We start from the raw sequence: 15709 nt of genomic DNA on the forward strand, positions 1-15709 counted from the left end.
AGGCATGAGAGGCTCCAGCAAAGGCACGGCAGATCCTTCTGCCGATTTCTCTTGCCTCCAGCCAGAGGTTCTCTGCTTCCAAAAGCTCCTGTGATTAGACTGGGGCCAATAAATAAATCAGGAGCATCTATAACCTTAGGGCCTATAGCCCTAATCACATCTGCAGTTTCTGTGGCATCTACTATATTTGTAGGTTCCAGGGTTAAGGTGTAGGTAGGTAATCTTTGGGGGCTAGTCTACCTATCCCACTAGGGATGGAATTTCTCCTGTTTCCTCACAGAAAATGATGTTTTGACTCTTACATTTAGTCCTCTGTTAACATATTTTTATTGTGGCAAAATACACGAGTCTGTTATGTTTATATTTTGATGTATTTTGAGTTAATTTTTGCATATGGAGAGGTATAGGCTGAGGTTCTGTGTATGCATGTCTACTACATCAATCTGCTTGTTCCAATACCATTTTGGGAAAAGATTATCCTTTTCCTCTTGATGTCTTTGGCATCATTAAAAAAAAATTATATATAGGTTTTTTTCTGGATTCTCTATGATCTATTTATATCTTTATGCCAATACCATAGTTTTAATTATTATAGTTTTCAATTAGCAATAATTGTGCACCTCAGATAAACCTCATTGGCTACAAAACTTCCACTGTGCGAAGCTAATTATTAGAGTCTTGTAATCAGATTATTTAAGTCCTCTAACTTCTCTTTCAAAGTTTATTTGGCTTTTAAATCCTTTGCATTTCCACATAATTTTTATTTTTTTAAAAAGATCTTATGTATTTATTCATAAGAGATAGAAAGAGAGAGAGAGAGAGAGAGGCAGAGACACAGGCAGAGGGAGCAGGCTCCATGCAGGGAGCCTGACGTGGGACTCGATTCCGCATCTCCAGGATCAGGCCCCGGGCTGCAGGCGGTGCTAAACCGCTGAGCCACCTGGGCTGCCCGCCACATAATTTTTAAATAGGCCTGCTAATGCCTATAGAAAAAAACCCTGCTGGGATTTTAAATAACTTTAAATTTCAGTAGTTAACATACACTGTAATATTAGTTTCAGGCGTACGGCATAGTGATTCATCACTTACATACATCACCTGGTGCTCGTCACAGCATTCCTTCAGCCCCATCACCTGTTCCCCTGCCCGCCATGGCCCTCCCCTCTGGCACACTGTATTCTCTGTAGTTAAGTCTATTTCATTTATCTGTTTCTTTTTTCCATTTGCTCGATTGTTTTGTTTCTTAAATTCCACATAAGTGAAATCATACGGTATTTGAATTTCTCTATTCACTTACCATAATATTTTGCTGGGATTTTGATTGAGATTACATTGAATCTATATATCAGTTGGGGAGAATTCTGAGTTTTGGGTCTGTAGATCCATGACTTTGTTACAAACTGAATTGTTCCTTCAAAATTCATGTTGCAGCCCTAATGAACATGCTTTGTCCTCTTTGGTCTGCGGCAGTTTCTCAGACATTCCTTGTTTTTGATGACCTTGATGGTTCTGAGTCAGGTACTGTGTGGAACGTCTCAATTTGGGTTTGTCTGAGGTGTTCCTCATGGTTAGATGGGTGACTGGTTATCGGGGGCCACATTTATAGTCATTTATAGAAGTATGGACTCATGGAAGTTTATTTTATTCTTTGGATTTTAATCCAATACTTAATTATTTTCTTGTTCAAACCGTTCCGGCTTTGGCCAGCGGGAGCTCTTTCAGGCTGGCTTCTCTCCCTTTTACAGTAAAAGGATCTTAAAATTGTGGTAACGGATACCCAAAATTTACCAACCACTTTTACTGGAACAGTTTAGAAGTACTAACGATATTCACAGGTGTGACCTCTAGAACTTCTTCCTCTTGCAAACCCAAAACCTGTCCTGTCCTGTGGAACAATCCCCCTCCCCATCCTGCTGCAGCCATGGTTGGACTTGACCTCATTCAATGAGCTTGGCTCCTCTGGGGACCTCAGAAGTGGAATCCTGGAACACTTGTCTCTTTGGCTTGTTCTAGTCACCGTAACGTCCTGCAGGCTCATCCTTCTTTTTAGAGACTGGATGCTATTCAACTGCACGTGTATACTAGATAATAACGCTGCAGTTAACCTGGGTGTGCTGAATACCTCCTTCAAGACCCAGCCTTCAGTTCTCTGGGGTATTGGTTCAGGTAACTGGATTATCTGTTGTTTTTTTTTTTTTTTTTAAGAATTTTATTTATTTATTTATTTATTTATTTATTTATTTATTCATTCATTCATTCATTCATTCATGAGACACACACACACAGAGAGAGAGAGAGAGAGAGAGAGAGAGAGAGAGAGAGAGGGAGAGACACAGGCAGAGGGAGAAGCAGGCTCCATTCAGGGAGTCTGATGTGGGGCTCGATCCCAGGTCTCCAGGATCAGGCCCTGGGCTGCAGGTGGCGCTAAACTGCTGAGCCACCTGGGCTGGCCATCTGTTAAGTTTTTGAGGGACCTCCATACTGTTTCCCACAGTGACCACATTTTATATTCTCACCAACCGTGCACAGGAGTTCCAATTTCTCTGATCCTGGCCAACACTTGTTCTTTTGTTTTTTTCTCTCCAACTCTGTGGAGTTGAAATACATTTATTGCAGCAGGCAGAGACGCACCCATTCAGCTCCCCTCTAGGAGACCTGGGTGCAGGAGGACAGCTGGTGGATAGCCTCCTACCACTGCACTTTTTCAAATCCAACTGAGGTGTCTGTGTGGTGGCTGCGCTGTGCCCCACTGGCATCCAGCCATGGACTGACCAAGGTGGGTGTGACAAGCCAGGTCATGTCTGCCCAGCTCTGGATTCTTCCTATGAGGAACCCCTGACCAAGACGTTCCCAGGGCTCCCCTACAGTCTGGGCTTTTTCTAAAAACGTCTCTGTCCACGTGTGCCAGACCCACATGCATGTCCCACCCATCCCCACCTTTACCCATCATCTGTGTTCCCCCAATAAACTCCTGCAGCCGATTCTGTCTTGGCATCTGCTTCTCTGACAGAGGATTTGGGGAAGAAGTGAAATTAAATGTTCAGCAGTGTCTCAACAAAGAAGTCACTATGAAGTTTTTGTGTTCTTTAAAGATTACACATTCCAAGTTTCATTCGACTATGGAAGGATATATTATTTCTAACACATTTATTGTCTGAGAGAAAATTTATTTATTGTTCTAATTTACTGAAGCTTAACGTATTCCATCAAATTACCCAGGAAAATCCAGGTAGCAGATATTTAACACATTCCTTCAAGACATCTCAAACAAATTTTAAAATGCCACAGAATGATAAATATCTGCCATTGAAATCACTTCCATGCTGTGCAAGTGCAGAAGTGAGCAGAGGTGCGGCCTGCCCCCAACCTGGCTGTGCGGGATACAGGGACTTGTGTATGTGAGGTGCCAAGTCACCTGAGGAATCAGTCCCATTTCCACTGTGTACCCAAAGTAGCAAATCATACATGCACCTGAAAAGAACACCTTCCGTGTGTGCCAGGGATAGGCCGACTCCACCACGAGGATGATGACCGTTAGAAGTCTGCCGTCGTTGGTAATACAGAAACATACACAGTCTTCATGTTCAAAGCCTTCATGGGGATTTCTTCTGTAATTTCTAGAATAAAAAGAAGATTAAACAAAATTAATTTTCTACCTATTCTGTATGAATATTGAAAATCCGTTGACTGCCTGTGTGTGGAATCTGGCCTTCTCAGGCTGTGGGGGAGACCCGCTAGGCTTCTGGGACTTCCTGAGCGATGAGAGTACTTTGTTACAGGGGTTGCTGAATGTCCCTGAGGGTTTCTGTTGGTGAGGTGACTCCAGGTGGAGGCAGCCACGCCACAAAGACGAGCTACATGATGTATGGGTGGAAGCTTTCACTCACATGCTATCAGCCGACATGGCATAACCTTGTGGGCAATGACCCAATGGTGCCCATGTAATGAAGCCTCACTGCAAATGCTGGACCCCCAGCCCCAGGGGAGCTGCCTGGTTGGTAACACAGCATGGGCACCACCGTTCATGCTTTGGAGCCAGGAGGAGGGAACACTGCTCATGGCTCCATAGGAGATGACAGCTGGAAGCCGCGTGTTTGGACCCCTCCCAGATTCTGTACCTTTTCCTATAACAAATGTGGCCCTAAGTGCAATAGTTTCCATGAGTTCTGTAAATCTTGCTAGTATATTATCAAGCCCAAGGGTGATTCTGGAAAACCCTCCGAACTTATAGTTGGTGACAGAAGTGACAAGGTCTTATGTGGCCTCTTCCCTGCATTTGCCAAAGTCGCCTAACTCCCTACAGTTTGGGTGAGAAGTCTTGGGCTGACCTTCTGGAATAAAGCCCCTCAACCCAATAGCCCTGTGCACTGACCCAGACATCCACACCCCCCGCCCCAAACAGGTGTTTTCCTCATCGTTCTCCAGAGATTAACTCCTTACAGCAGGAGGAATTGCCGTGTGTGGGTCTACGAAGTACGAGAACACGATAAGCCTATAACATCTTACGAGGACCAAACACATAAAACAGAGGGCGCCTGGGGGGCTCAGTTGGTTTGGCGTCTCCCTTGTCTCAGGTCATGATCTCAGGGTCCTGGGATAGGGCCCTGCATGGGGCTCCCTGTTCAGCGGGGAGTCTGCTTCTCCCTCTCCCTCTCCTCATGCTCTTGCTTTCTCTCAAATAAAATCTTTTTTTTTTCTTTCTCTCAAAATCTTAAAAACACACGAAATAGATGAAAACTCAGAGAGAGAGAGAGGAAAGAAAAAACTTAAAATGCTCTTCACCCACTGGGGGGCATTTTGCTTCTAGCAGATCTGAATTCAAAGGGAAGGACCAATGTCCCAGCAGGAATGCTGGACATCTGTCCTGAAGCTGCCTCCTCATAGATGACTACAGGGTCTGAGATGATACCGAGCATCTTGTGGGACAAGCAGGAAACCATTATATGATCCTTGTAATTTACCAAATTAGCACTGTTTTATAAAAGACAACTTTGAGAGGAAAAAACACAATGAAAATGAGGCTGGGCAGAGACACTGGGCTGCACAGAGCCCCAGGCTTCTCGGTGACCTTGGGTGGGCCACTGAGCCTTCGTGGTCTCACGGATGCAACTTGCCTCACCAACCTCAGGGCATTGCTCTGTGAGTCACAGGTCGAATTCCCACAAGTGTGGCTCTGCCCTGGTCAGTGTTGGCCAGGTGCCTGCATATGCACAGAACCAGAGATGATGCCTCTCCATGTCCACAGCGTGGCTGCACCTGGGACTGGTGCACTTGGGGATAAGGAAGAAGTAAGAGTCTCAAAGTTTCACCTGCGTGGAACAAGACAGGACACTGAGCTTTACTACCAACCACACAGAAGAACCAGGTATGTCGGAGGCAAAGTGGAAGGAGCCTGTTGATGGCAGGACAGCCTGTGGGCATCACCAGAGGCAGACAAGGGCCAGAATAGACAGGATCTCATGCGTCAAGTGACATTCTGACGCATTAGCTAATGGTGAGCCCCAGGGGACTCTGAGTGAGGACACTGTCACGGGAGGAGTGCACAGGAGGACAGCTCTGGTGGAGACGGAGGATGGGACCCTAAACCAGGGAGGGCTGAGGACACAGGGAACCCTGACAGCAAACTGGAGGTAGAGAGGAACCCAGGTACAGAGGAGGCTCCAGTCCTCAACAATGTAGCAGAAAACTTTTAAGTGTAATAGAAAACTAAGAAAGAAAAAAAAAGAAAGAAAGAAAGAAGAAAGAAAGAAAGAAAGAGAAAAGGAAGGAAGGAAGGAAGAAAGAAGGAAAGAAAGAAAAGAAAAAGAAAAGAAAAGAAAAGAAAAGAAAAGAAAAGAAAAGAAAAGAAAAGAAAAGAAAAGAAAAGAAAAGAAACCGAGCAAGGAAAGAAAAATGAGGAAAATCTTTAGGCCAAAAATCATTAATTCCAAGAGGTACCTGAACATTTTGGTTTTCTGGCTGTCCTGGTGGCCCAAAACTTTGGCCCTAAAGGTATCAAAGTGAGACAAGAAAAAGCCTGGGGTCTATGGCCTGGGAAGTCCAATGAACCGGATCCACTACCTGCCCCTCTTGCCCCCCGAATAAGGAGCCCACGGCCAGAGTGCTTTCAAACAGATCCTTCTGTTTGAAAGATAGTCAAGAAGATGCAGTGGGTCTAACCACAGCCTTCCAGAGGATATGCCCACGTTCCTCCTGTGACCACAGAGGCAGAGGTCAGGGGGACAGGGTCACAAGTCCAGGACACTTGGAACCACCAAAGTGCGAAGAGGCCAAGGCCAAATTCTGCCCTGGAGCCTCCAAAAACAATGCGGCCCTGCTGACACTAGGCCTCTGGCCTCCAGAACTGAGGACACCCAGTCTCACGGCCCCTGGTTATGGTCATGTGTTGGGGCCAGCCTCAGCAAACCATATGAGAACCTGCCTCACTCTGCCTGGCTGTGGGGCCGGGGCAGACAGGACACAGCCCCGTGAGGCTCTGGCCCTCCTCCATCCAAACACCCCCATGGCCCCAAGTAACTGAAGTGAAATTGGCCTGCACTGAGTGTCCCCAGACAACAGAAATGTTCCTTTAAATGGGGTTTAAACAGAAACACCACAAACTGCTGTTGTCAGGACTCTAGAAACAACCAAAGTTTCATAGCAACCATTCCAATCTGCATTGAGAAGGCAACTTGCAGGGACAGGTCTGTGGTTGTCACATGTGTGCCTGGCCGCCAGGCCCTCATGTCCTCATATCCTGAGGGCTCAGGAGGAACCCCACCCCATGGGCTCAGGAGGAACTGAGCAAAGGCACCCTGTGTCCTAACCCGATCAGGGGCTGCCTGGGGAGCTCACATGGGGTGCTTGTCTCCACTCTGGAACTCACTCAGGGAGGAAAAGCGCAGCATTGCTTGAAAACGCCGTTGGGTAAAGTCCACAGCTGCCAGGGTGCGAGGTTGCCGCTGCAGCCTGTGACAGCTGACCACAGGCTCACAGCCTGGCTGGAAAGCCTCCAGGATGGCGTCTCCTGGAACAGCCACCCAGCTCTGAAAACCAGGCATTCTGTGCCATTCAGCAAGCTGTACGTGTGCCCAGGGCAGGATGCACGCACACAAGGGGCCCAGGAAGACGCCAAGCTTTCAGCTATGAAAATAATAGCTTTTCTAGCCAACTGTGCCTAATGATCAGAGCAGGAGCAGCTTGGTGGAGCCAAGGGGCAGTGAAGACACTCTGAATAACCAAAGCACAGGGAGTCCACATCCCAGGAGGGCCTTGGGCCAGGACACACAGGAATGCAGAGCTGCGTGCTACCCCGTGTCTGCTTTGTAACTCCACTTTTTCTTTTCTACAGGACTTAAAAAACAAATACATAAGACACAATTAAAAATTTATGTTTTGAGGCACACAAAGCAGGTTCTGCAGAGTATAAATGGGAGCAGAACTGTACAGGCACAGAGATTCTGCAAATGAAGTCAAACTGTCAAACTGGTATTGACTCAAACCAGATGGCTGCTAATTCAGGATGTTATCTGTAATCCCCGTGGGAAACACTTAAGAACATAGCAAAAAAGAAACACACAAAAGGAAGAGGGAAGGGACTCAAGACAGGGGCTCTCTGAGGAGGAACAAAGGACCCTTTTACCGAAACACGTACACCCGGGCACAAACCAAAGACAGGACGGAACGCGCAGAGGTGTCAGATGCCGTCAGAGCATCCAGCCGACCGCAGGCTGGGAGGCTGAGTTGTGGTGACAGGAGCAAGTGATGGGCACACAGAAGAGCTGTCTGGGGAAAAGGTCCCAGTGGCAGCCACACCATGGGGAGTGCCTGAAGTGCACCCGGGAGGAAGGGAGGGAACGGGCTGCTGACGATGGGGCAGTGAGACCTGAGGGGGTTTGAGGAGAGGTGCGACAGTCCTTCCCAGGTGACTGGGCCGGGCTCTCCACTCTGATGTGCTTGCTGCGAAAAGCCTTTGTGCGTGCTTTTCACGTGATGGAGGCACAATGCCAGTTATCAGCTTCCCACCAACTGCTGTACTGTCATCATTCTAAAAGATTTTTTTTTTTAAGATTTCATCTTGTTTATTGTTTTTTTTTTTTTTTTAAGATTTCATCTTGTTACGGGGCAAATACTATTCATAAAATGGAATGTTTCATTTGTTTTTAAAGGGTGATGTAAAGCCAACATGAGAAACTAAAAAGCAAAGCTGCATAGGCAATGCAATATGGCCCCAAATGTTCTGGCTGTTTTCTTCCTTTCCTTTAGGCCAGGGTATCTTTCTATCTCCCACAATGGAAAACAGGAATTGCCATGAAGCCTGAAAATAAATACTCAAAACCCAAATCCCAGAGCATTTTAGTAGTCTTAGGATCTTGAAAAAATTTTAAGTAGTAATTGCCTGGCCAGTCTGTCAAAAAGAGTTCCAAAGCTCTGCCTAAGACTTTCAATTCCATTCACCCCTTTTGCTAACAAAGGTGAAGAGCTTTAGACCAATTTAAACCGCAAGCTGCAATTTTATTAACACTATTTTTCTCTTAAACCAAGTTCATTATGCTGACATTCCCAGTGTTGGGAGGTACAGATACCATTAGAACCAGCAAATCGTGCTAATTTATCAAGAAGCATGTGTTTTTAATAACTACCAACATAATTTTAAGGTTTTCTTTCTTTTTTTTTTTTAAGATTTTAATTATTTATTCATGAGAGACAGAGGAGAGAGAGAGAGAGAGAGAGAGAGAGGCAGAGACACAGGCAGAGGGAGAACGTGGAGCAGGGAGCCCAACGTGGGACTTGATTCCAGGACTCCAGGATCAGGCCCTGGGCCAAAGGCGGCGCCAAACTGCCAAGCCACCCAGGGATCCCTTAAGGTTATTTTCAAAGCAAAAAGCAATCATCCTTTTAATTATCATTCTAACCCTCTAGTTGGCAGATTTCTGGAGAAAGAGCCAAAGGAAAAAAAATGTAAAAAAAGACAATAGAAAACAAAGAATAAAGCAGATATAGCAGGTACTGTGATCTCACCATGTGTCTGAGTCTCGTTCAGAAACAGCTTGAGTTTCCTGCTGCGAAGACCAAACACCTTGGCTGCTTCATACAGGAGGCCCTGGTGGGTAAGTCCATTCTGCCCAGGCGGGTTTTCCAGCAGGAGTGTGCCCACTGTTCCCTTCACACACTCTGCGCAAGAGAGCACCACTGGGTCAGCTTCTGAGAGGTGGATGCCCCCCCACCCCAGCTGCAGGCCACGTGCAGGGCAGAGGCTCCCAGAGCCAGCAGGACCTGGGAGCTGGTGTCCAGTCTGCAAGGGGGGGGCGGGGGGAGGGGGCAGTGGAATTAGCAACAGGTCTGAACACTTGTGGCTGGGGAAGAGCTACTCCATGAGCACATGCAGTACACGATGAGCGCCCCGAGCCCAAGGGAGACTACACATCCATCTAGCCTGCTGACTGGAGCACAGATGTGCACAACAGATTTCAGGATGCTTCCCAGAAAAAAATAAGGCAAAATTAAGCATTTCAGTGGCTCTGCATTTAATACCACTTCATTTAGCAGTAACACTCCCTGACTGTGCAGATGGAGGTATTTCCACACAAACACACCATGAGAAACAAGCCCGTTTGTGCCCCCTGGGAGCATAGGAGTGCACCTTACACCGTGGGAGAGGTGGACTGAGAAAGGAAGTCCTGCCACCCAGCACCCCACGACCCCACAACCCGCCAACTGCCTGTGCAGCTGTTGGCAGCTAGTGGGGAGGGCCCACCTTGCGGGCCTGCGTTCAGGAGCTGTAGGTTGATGTAACGGCAGAGTGCAGTGCTGGGGCCGTCCACTATAGCGGGGGCTGACCCTGCCGCCACGCGAAGTGTTTTTCCACTAAGACTCAGTAAATCTGTCTGGTTTTGTATTTCTAGAAGTAACAACAAAAACAGCAATGACAAATCACTCAGGGTATATAATGCAGAGCTGAAGTCATTCACTTATTAAACTATACCTTTGCAGTGATATTTTCTACCTGATTTCTCTTTGTCAAAGGATACCACCTTCTCCATAAAATAGGGATTAAATGACATGCAAATAACAGGAAATTTGAATGTTGCAAAACAGACTGCATAATAACTTAAAAGCATATGGCAGATTGTTTTTTCTCCTTTAGTATGTTCTCTGATATTATAGATCCTCTTAAAGTCTCCTACATGCTAAACTTCACTGTGGAAAAAAAAGCATTATAATAAAAAAAATGATAATTACAGTCAGAAGAGAATAGTTTTGACCCATAAACACATGTGAAAAATAAGACACACAAACACACGCAGATCTCATTTATCTAAAACTGAACACTGCTTAGGGTTATAAACATGGGTGGGCTGAATGGGACGAGCCACACAGCTGGGGCAGGTCCCCAGGGAGTAGGGGTGTAGGGCATCTGCTCCAGACCCACACCCGTGGCTCCCTTAGTTGCCCTGGGCCTGGTCACAGAGGTAACGGCATCTGGCACCTCAGGCCTGCCCTAGTCTCTGCCTGTCTGGCAGCTCCACCTTTAGGCTATGTAGAAGTTCCTGAAAATGAGCATCTGGATTCTTACTAAAGAGCAGGTACTCATCTCCCATAGCTGCCATTAGGAACCACAACCCTGGGGCTCACGACATCAGGCAACTAGTCTCAGAGGCGAGACATCAAAATTGAGGTGTTCTGTGGGCCCTGGCCCCTTGGAAGCCCATGGGGTGGCCCTGCCCCATTGTGTCCCTACTTCCTGGAGGCTCCCAACCTTCTGTTTGCAGCTCCCCAATTTCATCTCTGCCTTCGTCATCACATGGCCCTGACCCCAGTGCTCCTGGTGACACCCTCTTACCTCATCACGCTGGCAATGACCTTGTCCCCAAAGATCACATTTGGTAGAATGCAGGGGAGGGACTAACAGGTCTCTCTCCTAATTTAGCTTGTCCTACTGATGATCTGGGTCTCGCAAGACAGAGTCACTAGTGCTTAGTGAGGTCAAGGCACAGCAGGGAGTGGGCAGGATGGGAGGGTCCATCTCCTGAGGGCTGCAGGGACTAGGGCGGGTCTGTGGGTTGGGGAGTCACCATCCCAGTTGGGCTGCCGAGGGCCAGGCCTGCTCGGATGTGGGAGGAGGCATGGCTGTGGGGCCACCGCATGTCCCAGGACAGCTGACCCTTTCCACATACCCACTGCACCATGGAGGACAGCCAGCTCGGAATTCCGTACATCAAAGATACTAGTAATGATGCTCTTCAGCTTTAAAACATCCAACCTGTTATCGCCTTTTGGGTTTTCCAGAAGCAATACTCCACCTAAAGAACCACAAGTATGAGTGAAACTGAGGGAAAAACAAAAGTTAAATTTGAAAGAGAACTCCAGGACAACCCAGCACCTGTATGTCCTCTCTGGTCAATGTCTGCTCCTGTCCCTTCCCCATCATCTGTGGGTGGTGAGAGTTCATTGTGTATCTTGGACACCCCCAGGGCTGGAAATGGTTTGCAAGGACCTGCCTTGTAGCTCACGCTTTTATTCTTTCCACAGGATCTTTCACAGAGCAGAATTTTAAATTTTGAGGAAGTTCAATTTATTGACCTTTTTCCTTTTAAGGGCGTAGCTCCAGGGCTTCACTTGCATACCGACACCAAAGGCTCTGGTACCACAAAATGAAAAGATGCCTCAACTCACCTGTGTTTGCTCCTTTCTAGAAGTTGCAGGCAACATGTGGGCATATTTCCGGGTTCTCCCCCCCGGGGACATGGGCCTGTGCTTGCACTACGCTCACGCCACCATCATCTGAGACATCCTGAAACTCGGTGCAGCAGTTTCTCCCATTCTTGTCTTACTTTTCAAAGTTGTTTTAGCTATTTTATTTCCTTTCTTTTTCCAGAGACATTTTAGGATATTTTCTGTGTCTACAAAAAATGTTGCTGAGGTTTGATCAGAATTGAGTTAAACCTGTGTATTAATTTGGGGAGAACTGATGTGTTTTTTACTACATTGACTCTTAGAATCTGTGAACACAGCATGTCTGTTCTTCGATCAGTAATTTATAGATTTGGGCAAACAAGTCCTGTACATGTTTTACCGGATTTACACTTAAGTGTCTCTTTTTTGAGCAACTGTAAATGGCATCACACTTTAAATATCATTCTGTTTGTTGCTAGTATACAAAAATTGAATTGACTTTTGTATGTTTAACTTTGAAAACAAATCCCACCAATTAATGCATGAACCCAGAAGGTATATACAACACCAAAAATACTTTAAAACAATAAATTTAAAGATCATTTGTAGTTTTTTTTTTCTCACAATGTGAGTGCTTTCAGCCTAAAGGTCAATTACAAACCAGATCACGTGAAGGCAGCACCTGTAAGAATCCTGGGAAAATACCGTTGCTAGAGTGGGGCCCAGCAGTCCTGGCAGTCGGCAGATGGGGACATAGGCCCCATCTGTCCTGTTGCTGCTCCTGCTGCTGCTCCTGCTGCTGCCCTGTGACTGAGGGTGACACAGAACCCTGGCCTGTGGACACCACGATGCACACCCACTGCCCGTCCAATCACCTCCTTCCACAGGATCACGGACACAGCATGGAACCAGAGTAGCAGTCTAGAGACCATTGTCATGGGCCCGAAGTACACACGACCACCAGGTGCTACCTGGTGACAGTGCTGGTGGGCAATCCAGTGCAGGGGTCCCAGGACATACACGTTAATCTGCAAAGTCATTGGGAGTGTCTCCATAGACCATCATGTTCTCTTCATACAGGGCCAATCTTATTTCATCCCTTCGAATCTATGCCCTTTCTTTTCTTGCTTTAGTCCAGGGTAATGCAGAGTCAGAGCAGTGAGAATAGGCACTCTTGCCCTAATCTTGGATAGAAAACATTCAATCTCTTCCCCTTAAGTATAATGTCACCAGCAGGCTTATGTGTAGATGTCCACTTTTTTCTCCATGTTTTTCTTAGTTGTTTCTTTAAAATCATGATGGATGTTGAATTTTGTCAAATGCTTTTTCTGTAACAATTGATATTTTAGCCTGTTAATATGGTGGATTCATGTGACTGGTGTTTGGATGCTGAGCCAGTCTTATATCCTTTGAATAAACCCCACCTATCAAAATTCTCTGTATTTATAGCTGTATCCTATTTCATAATGTTTTGTATTATCTATATCTGGCCTTGGTCTCAATGCTACCTTAATAAAGTGAGTTGGTGGTTTTTTCCTCTTCTTTTTTCCAGAAGAATCTATGTAGAATTGGTGTTAATTTTTTTCCAGTCTGGTTGAATTCTCTAGCAAAATCCTTTGGGTCCAACTTTAGGAAATTTTAAAAAATGATACTTCTTTTATTCTTCTCCTCAGATCATCCTCCCCCCCCCCTTTTAAAAAGATTTATTTATTTATTCATGAGAGACACAGACTGAGAGAGAGGCAGAGACATCGGCAGAGGGAGAAGCAGGCTCCTTGCAGGGAGCCCAATGCGGCACTCGATCCTGGATCCCAGGATCACGACCCAAGCCGAAGGCAGGTGCCCAACCTCTGAGCCACTGGGCGTACATTTCCTCCCTTTTCTAAGACAAACTTAACATGAACTTTGTTTCTCAAGTCCGTGTTTATCTATATACAACATATAAATGAATTCACACATGAATGCTGCCCCACTGTATGAGTAACTGTGAAACTTGCTTCTTTCATTAGAAATATTTTTGAAATAGAAAAACTTACAGATATAGTACATTCAACTAGTATGTAGTACTCACTTTCTGATGGACGTGTGCACTGCGCAACATTATCAGTGATGGTCTTAGACTCAACCAGATAAGTGAACTTTCTGTAGAGCTTTTATTTTTATTATTATTTTTAATTATTTATTTATTCATGAGAGAGACAGAGAGAGAGAGAAAGAGAGAGAAAGGGGCAGACATAGACAGAGGGAGAAGCAGGTTCCCCGTGGGGCCCAATGTAGGACTCGATCCCGGATCTCAGGATCATGACCTGAGCCGAAGGCAGCTGTCCAACTGCTTAGCCACGCAGGCATCCCTCTGGAGAGCTTTTAAATTACAAATTCAATCTCCTTAATAGCTAAGAGATGCTGAAATGATCTATTTTATATTGGGTGAGTTGAGGTGGTTTGTGCTTTTGAAGAATTGGCTCATTTCACTCAAGTTGTCAAATTTATGTGTGGAGAGCTCTCCCTGGGATTCACGTATCTGATTTCTGCAGTCTGTACTGATATCTGGTCTTTGCTCATGTTGGTAAATAGTGTCTTTTAAAGCAATCTCACCAGATGCTTATTAATTTTGTTATGGATTCTATTTTTTCAAAGAACCACACTGTTTCATTGATTTTCTCTACTGTTCTCTTTTTCAATTGTACTGATTCCTGCTCTTACTGTTTTTTAAAGATTTATGGGGCACCTGTGTGGCTCAGTCAGTGAAGCATCTGCCTTTGGCTCAGGTCATGATCTCAGGGTCCTGGGATCCCTGCTCAGTGGGGAGTCTGCTTCTCCTTCTGACCTTCCCCCTTCTTGTGCTCCCTCTCACTCTCTCATTAATAAATAAAATCTATTTTAGAGAGAGAGCAGGTATGAGGGGGAAGAGGCAGAGACACAGGGAGAGAAGCAGATTCTGCTGAGGATAGAGCCCAACATGGGGCTCGATCCCACGACTCTTGAGATCAAGACCTGAGTCAAAATTAAGAGTCAGATGCTTAACTGATGGAAATAACCAGGTGCCCCTTCTTGCTTTCTTTGATTAACATTTGTATGGTATGTCTTTTCAATTTACTCATACTGTTACATTTGAAGACTTCCTTATATACGGCATATAGTTCGTAACATGTTTTATCCTAAGTCTGCCAATCTCTATTAATTGGTTTATTCAGAACCATTTACCTTTAGTGTAATTATTATTTAAAAGTAACCTCTATGCCCAAGGTGGGACTTGAACTAACAGCCTGGAGAGGAAGAGTCACATATTCCCCCCCAATGGGCCAGCCAGGTCCTTCTCCTATTTAGTGTAATTACTGATGGTAAGCTTAAGCTCTCTCTGTCCTATTTTCTGCTTCTGTTGTTTTCTTTTTCTAACCTTCCTATGGGTTATGTGAACATATTTTAGAATTCCATTTTTATTTCTGTAGTGTTTCTGTGTGAATCTCCAGGAAGAGGCTTAGTGGTGGCACCAGGTGTTACCTCATATACACACAACTGGCCTGCTGTCGGCATTTGGCCAGTTTGAGGGAAGCACAGAAACCTGACCTATTTTCACATCACTTTGCTCTTTCCTACTTTTAATTTTCTTAAATGTTTTTTGTGTATACACAGAGATGTTATAGTTTTTGTTATAACCACCAAATAATTTAGAAAATTCAAGGGGGAAATCCTGTTGAATTTACCTATATTTTGACTTTTTCTATTGTTTCTTCTGTCCTGATGTCTCCACATTTCTTCTTTTGTCTTTTTTTTTTTTTTTAAAGATTTTATTTATTTATGAAAAACACAGAGAGAGAGAAAGAGAGAGAGAGGCAAAGACACAGGCAGAGGGAGAAGCAGGCTCCATGCGGGAAGCCCGATGTGGGACTCAATCCCAGGACCCTGGGATCACACCCCGAGCCAAAGGCAGATGCTCAACTGCTGAGCTACCCAGGTGTCCCAGTCTTTTCTTTGTTTTAAGAATTTCCTGTACCTATTCTTTCAGGTTAAGTCATTCTAGTAAAGAGTTTAGTCTCCCTTCATTTGGGGATGT

General features: G+C 45.5%; 1 protein-coding gene and 1 pseudogene across 3 annotated transcripts in view; both read right to left on the minus strand.

Moving 5' to 3' along the window:
- Nucleotides 1-579: 579 nt before the first annotated feature.
- Nucleotides 580-665, minus strand: LOC112908877 (U4 spliceosomal RNA; annotated as a pseudogene).
- Nucleotides 666-3146: 2481 nt separating this feature from the next.
- The window catches only part of IARS1 (isoleucyl-tRNA synthetase 1), a 68761-nt gene continuing 56198 nt past the window's right edge, over nt 3147-15709 (minus strand). Inside the window, exons 31-34 of one of the 3 annotated variants that reach the window (XM_025984486.2) lie at nt 11157-11282; nt 9737-9880; nt 9001-9153; nt 3147-3617 (exon numbers count right to left, since the gene is read on the minus strand). In XM_025984486.2, coding sequence (XP_025840271.1) covers nt 3535-3617; nt 9001-9153; nt 9737-9880; nt 11157-11282 — 506 coding nt within the window. In that variant the 3' untranslated portion in view covers nt 3147-3534. Of the gene's footprint in view, nt 3618-9000; nt 9154-9736; nt 9881-11156; nt 11283-13806; nt 14413-15709 lie in introns of those variants that run through there. The other 2 variants (XM_072760520.1, XR_012001945.1) reach the window with 2 other exon arrangements.

Source organism: Vulpes vulpes, chromosome 1, assembly GCF_048418805.1.
Source record: "Vulpes vulpes isolate BD-2025 chromosome 1, VulVul3, whole genome shotgun sequence".
Taxonomy (NCBI): domain Eukaryota; kingdom Metazoa; phylum Chordata; class Mammalia; order Carnivora; family Canidae; genus Vulpes; species Vulpes vulpes.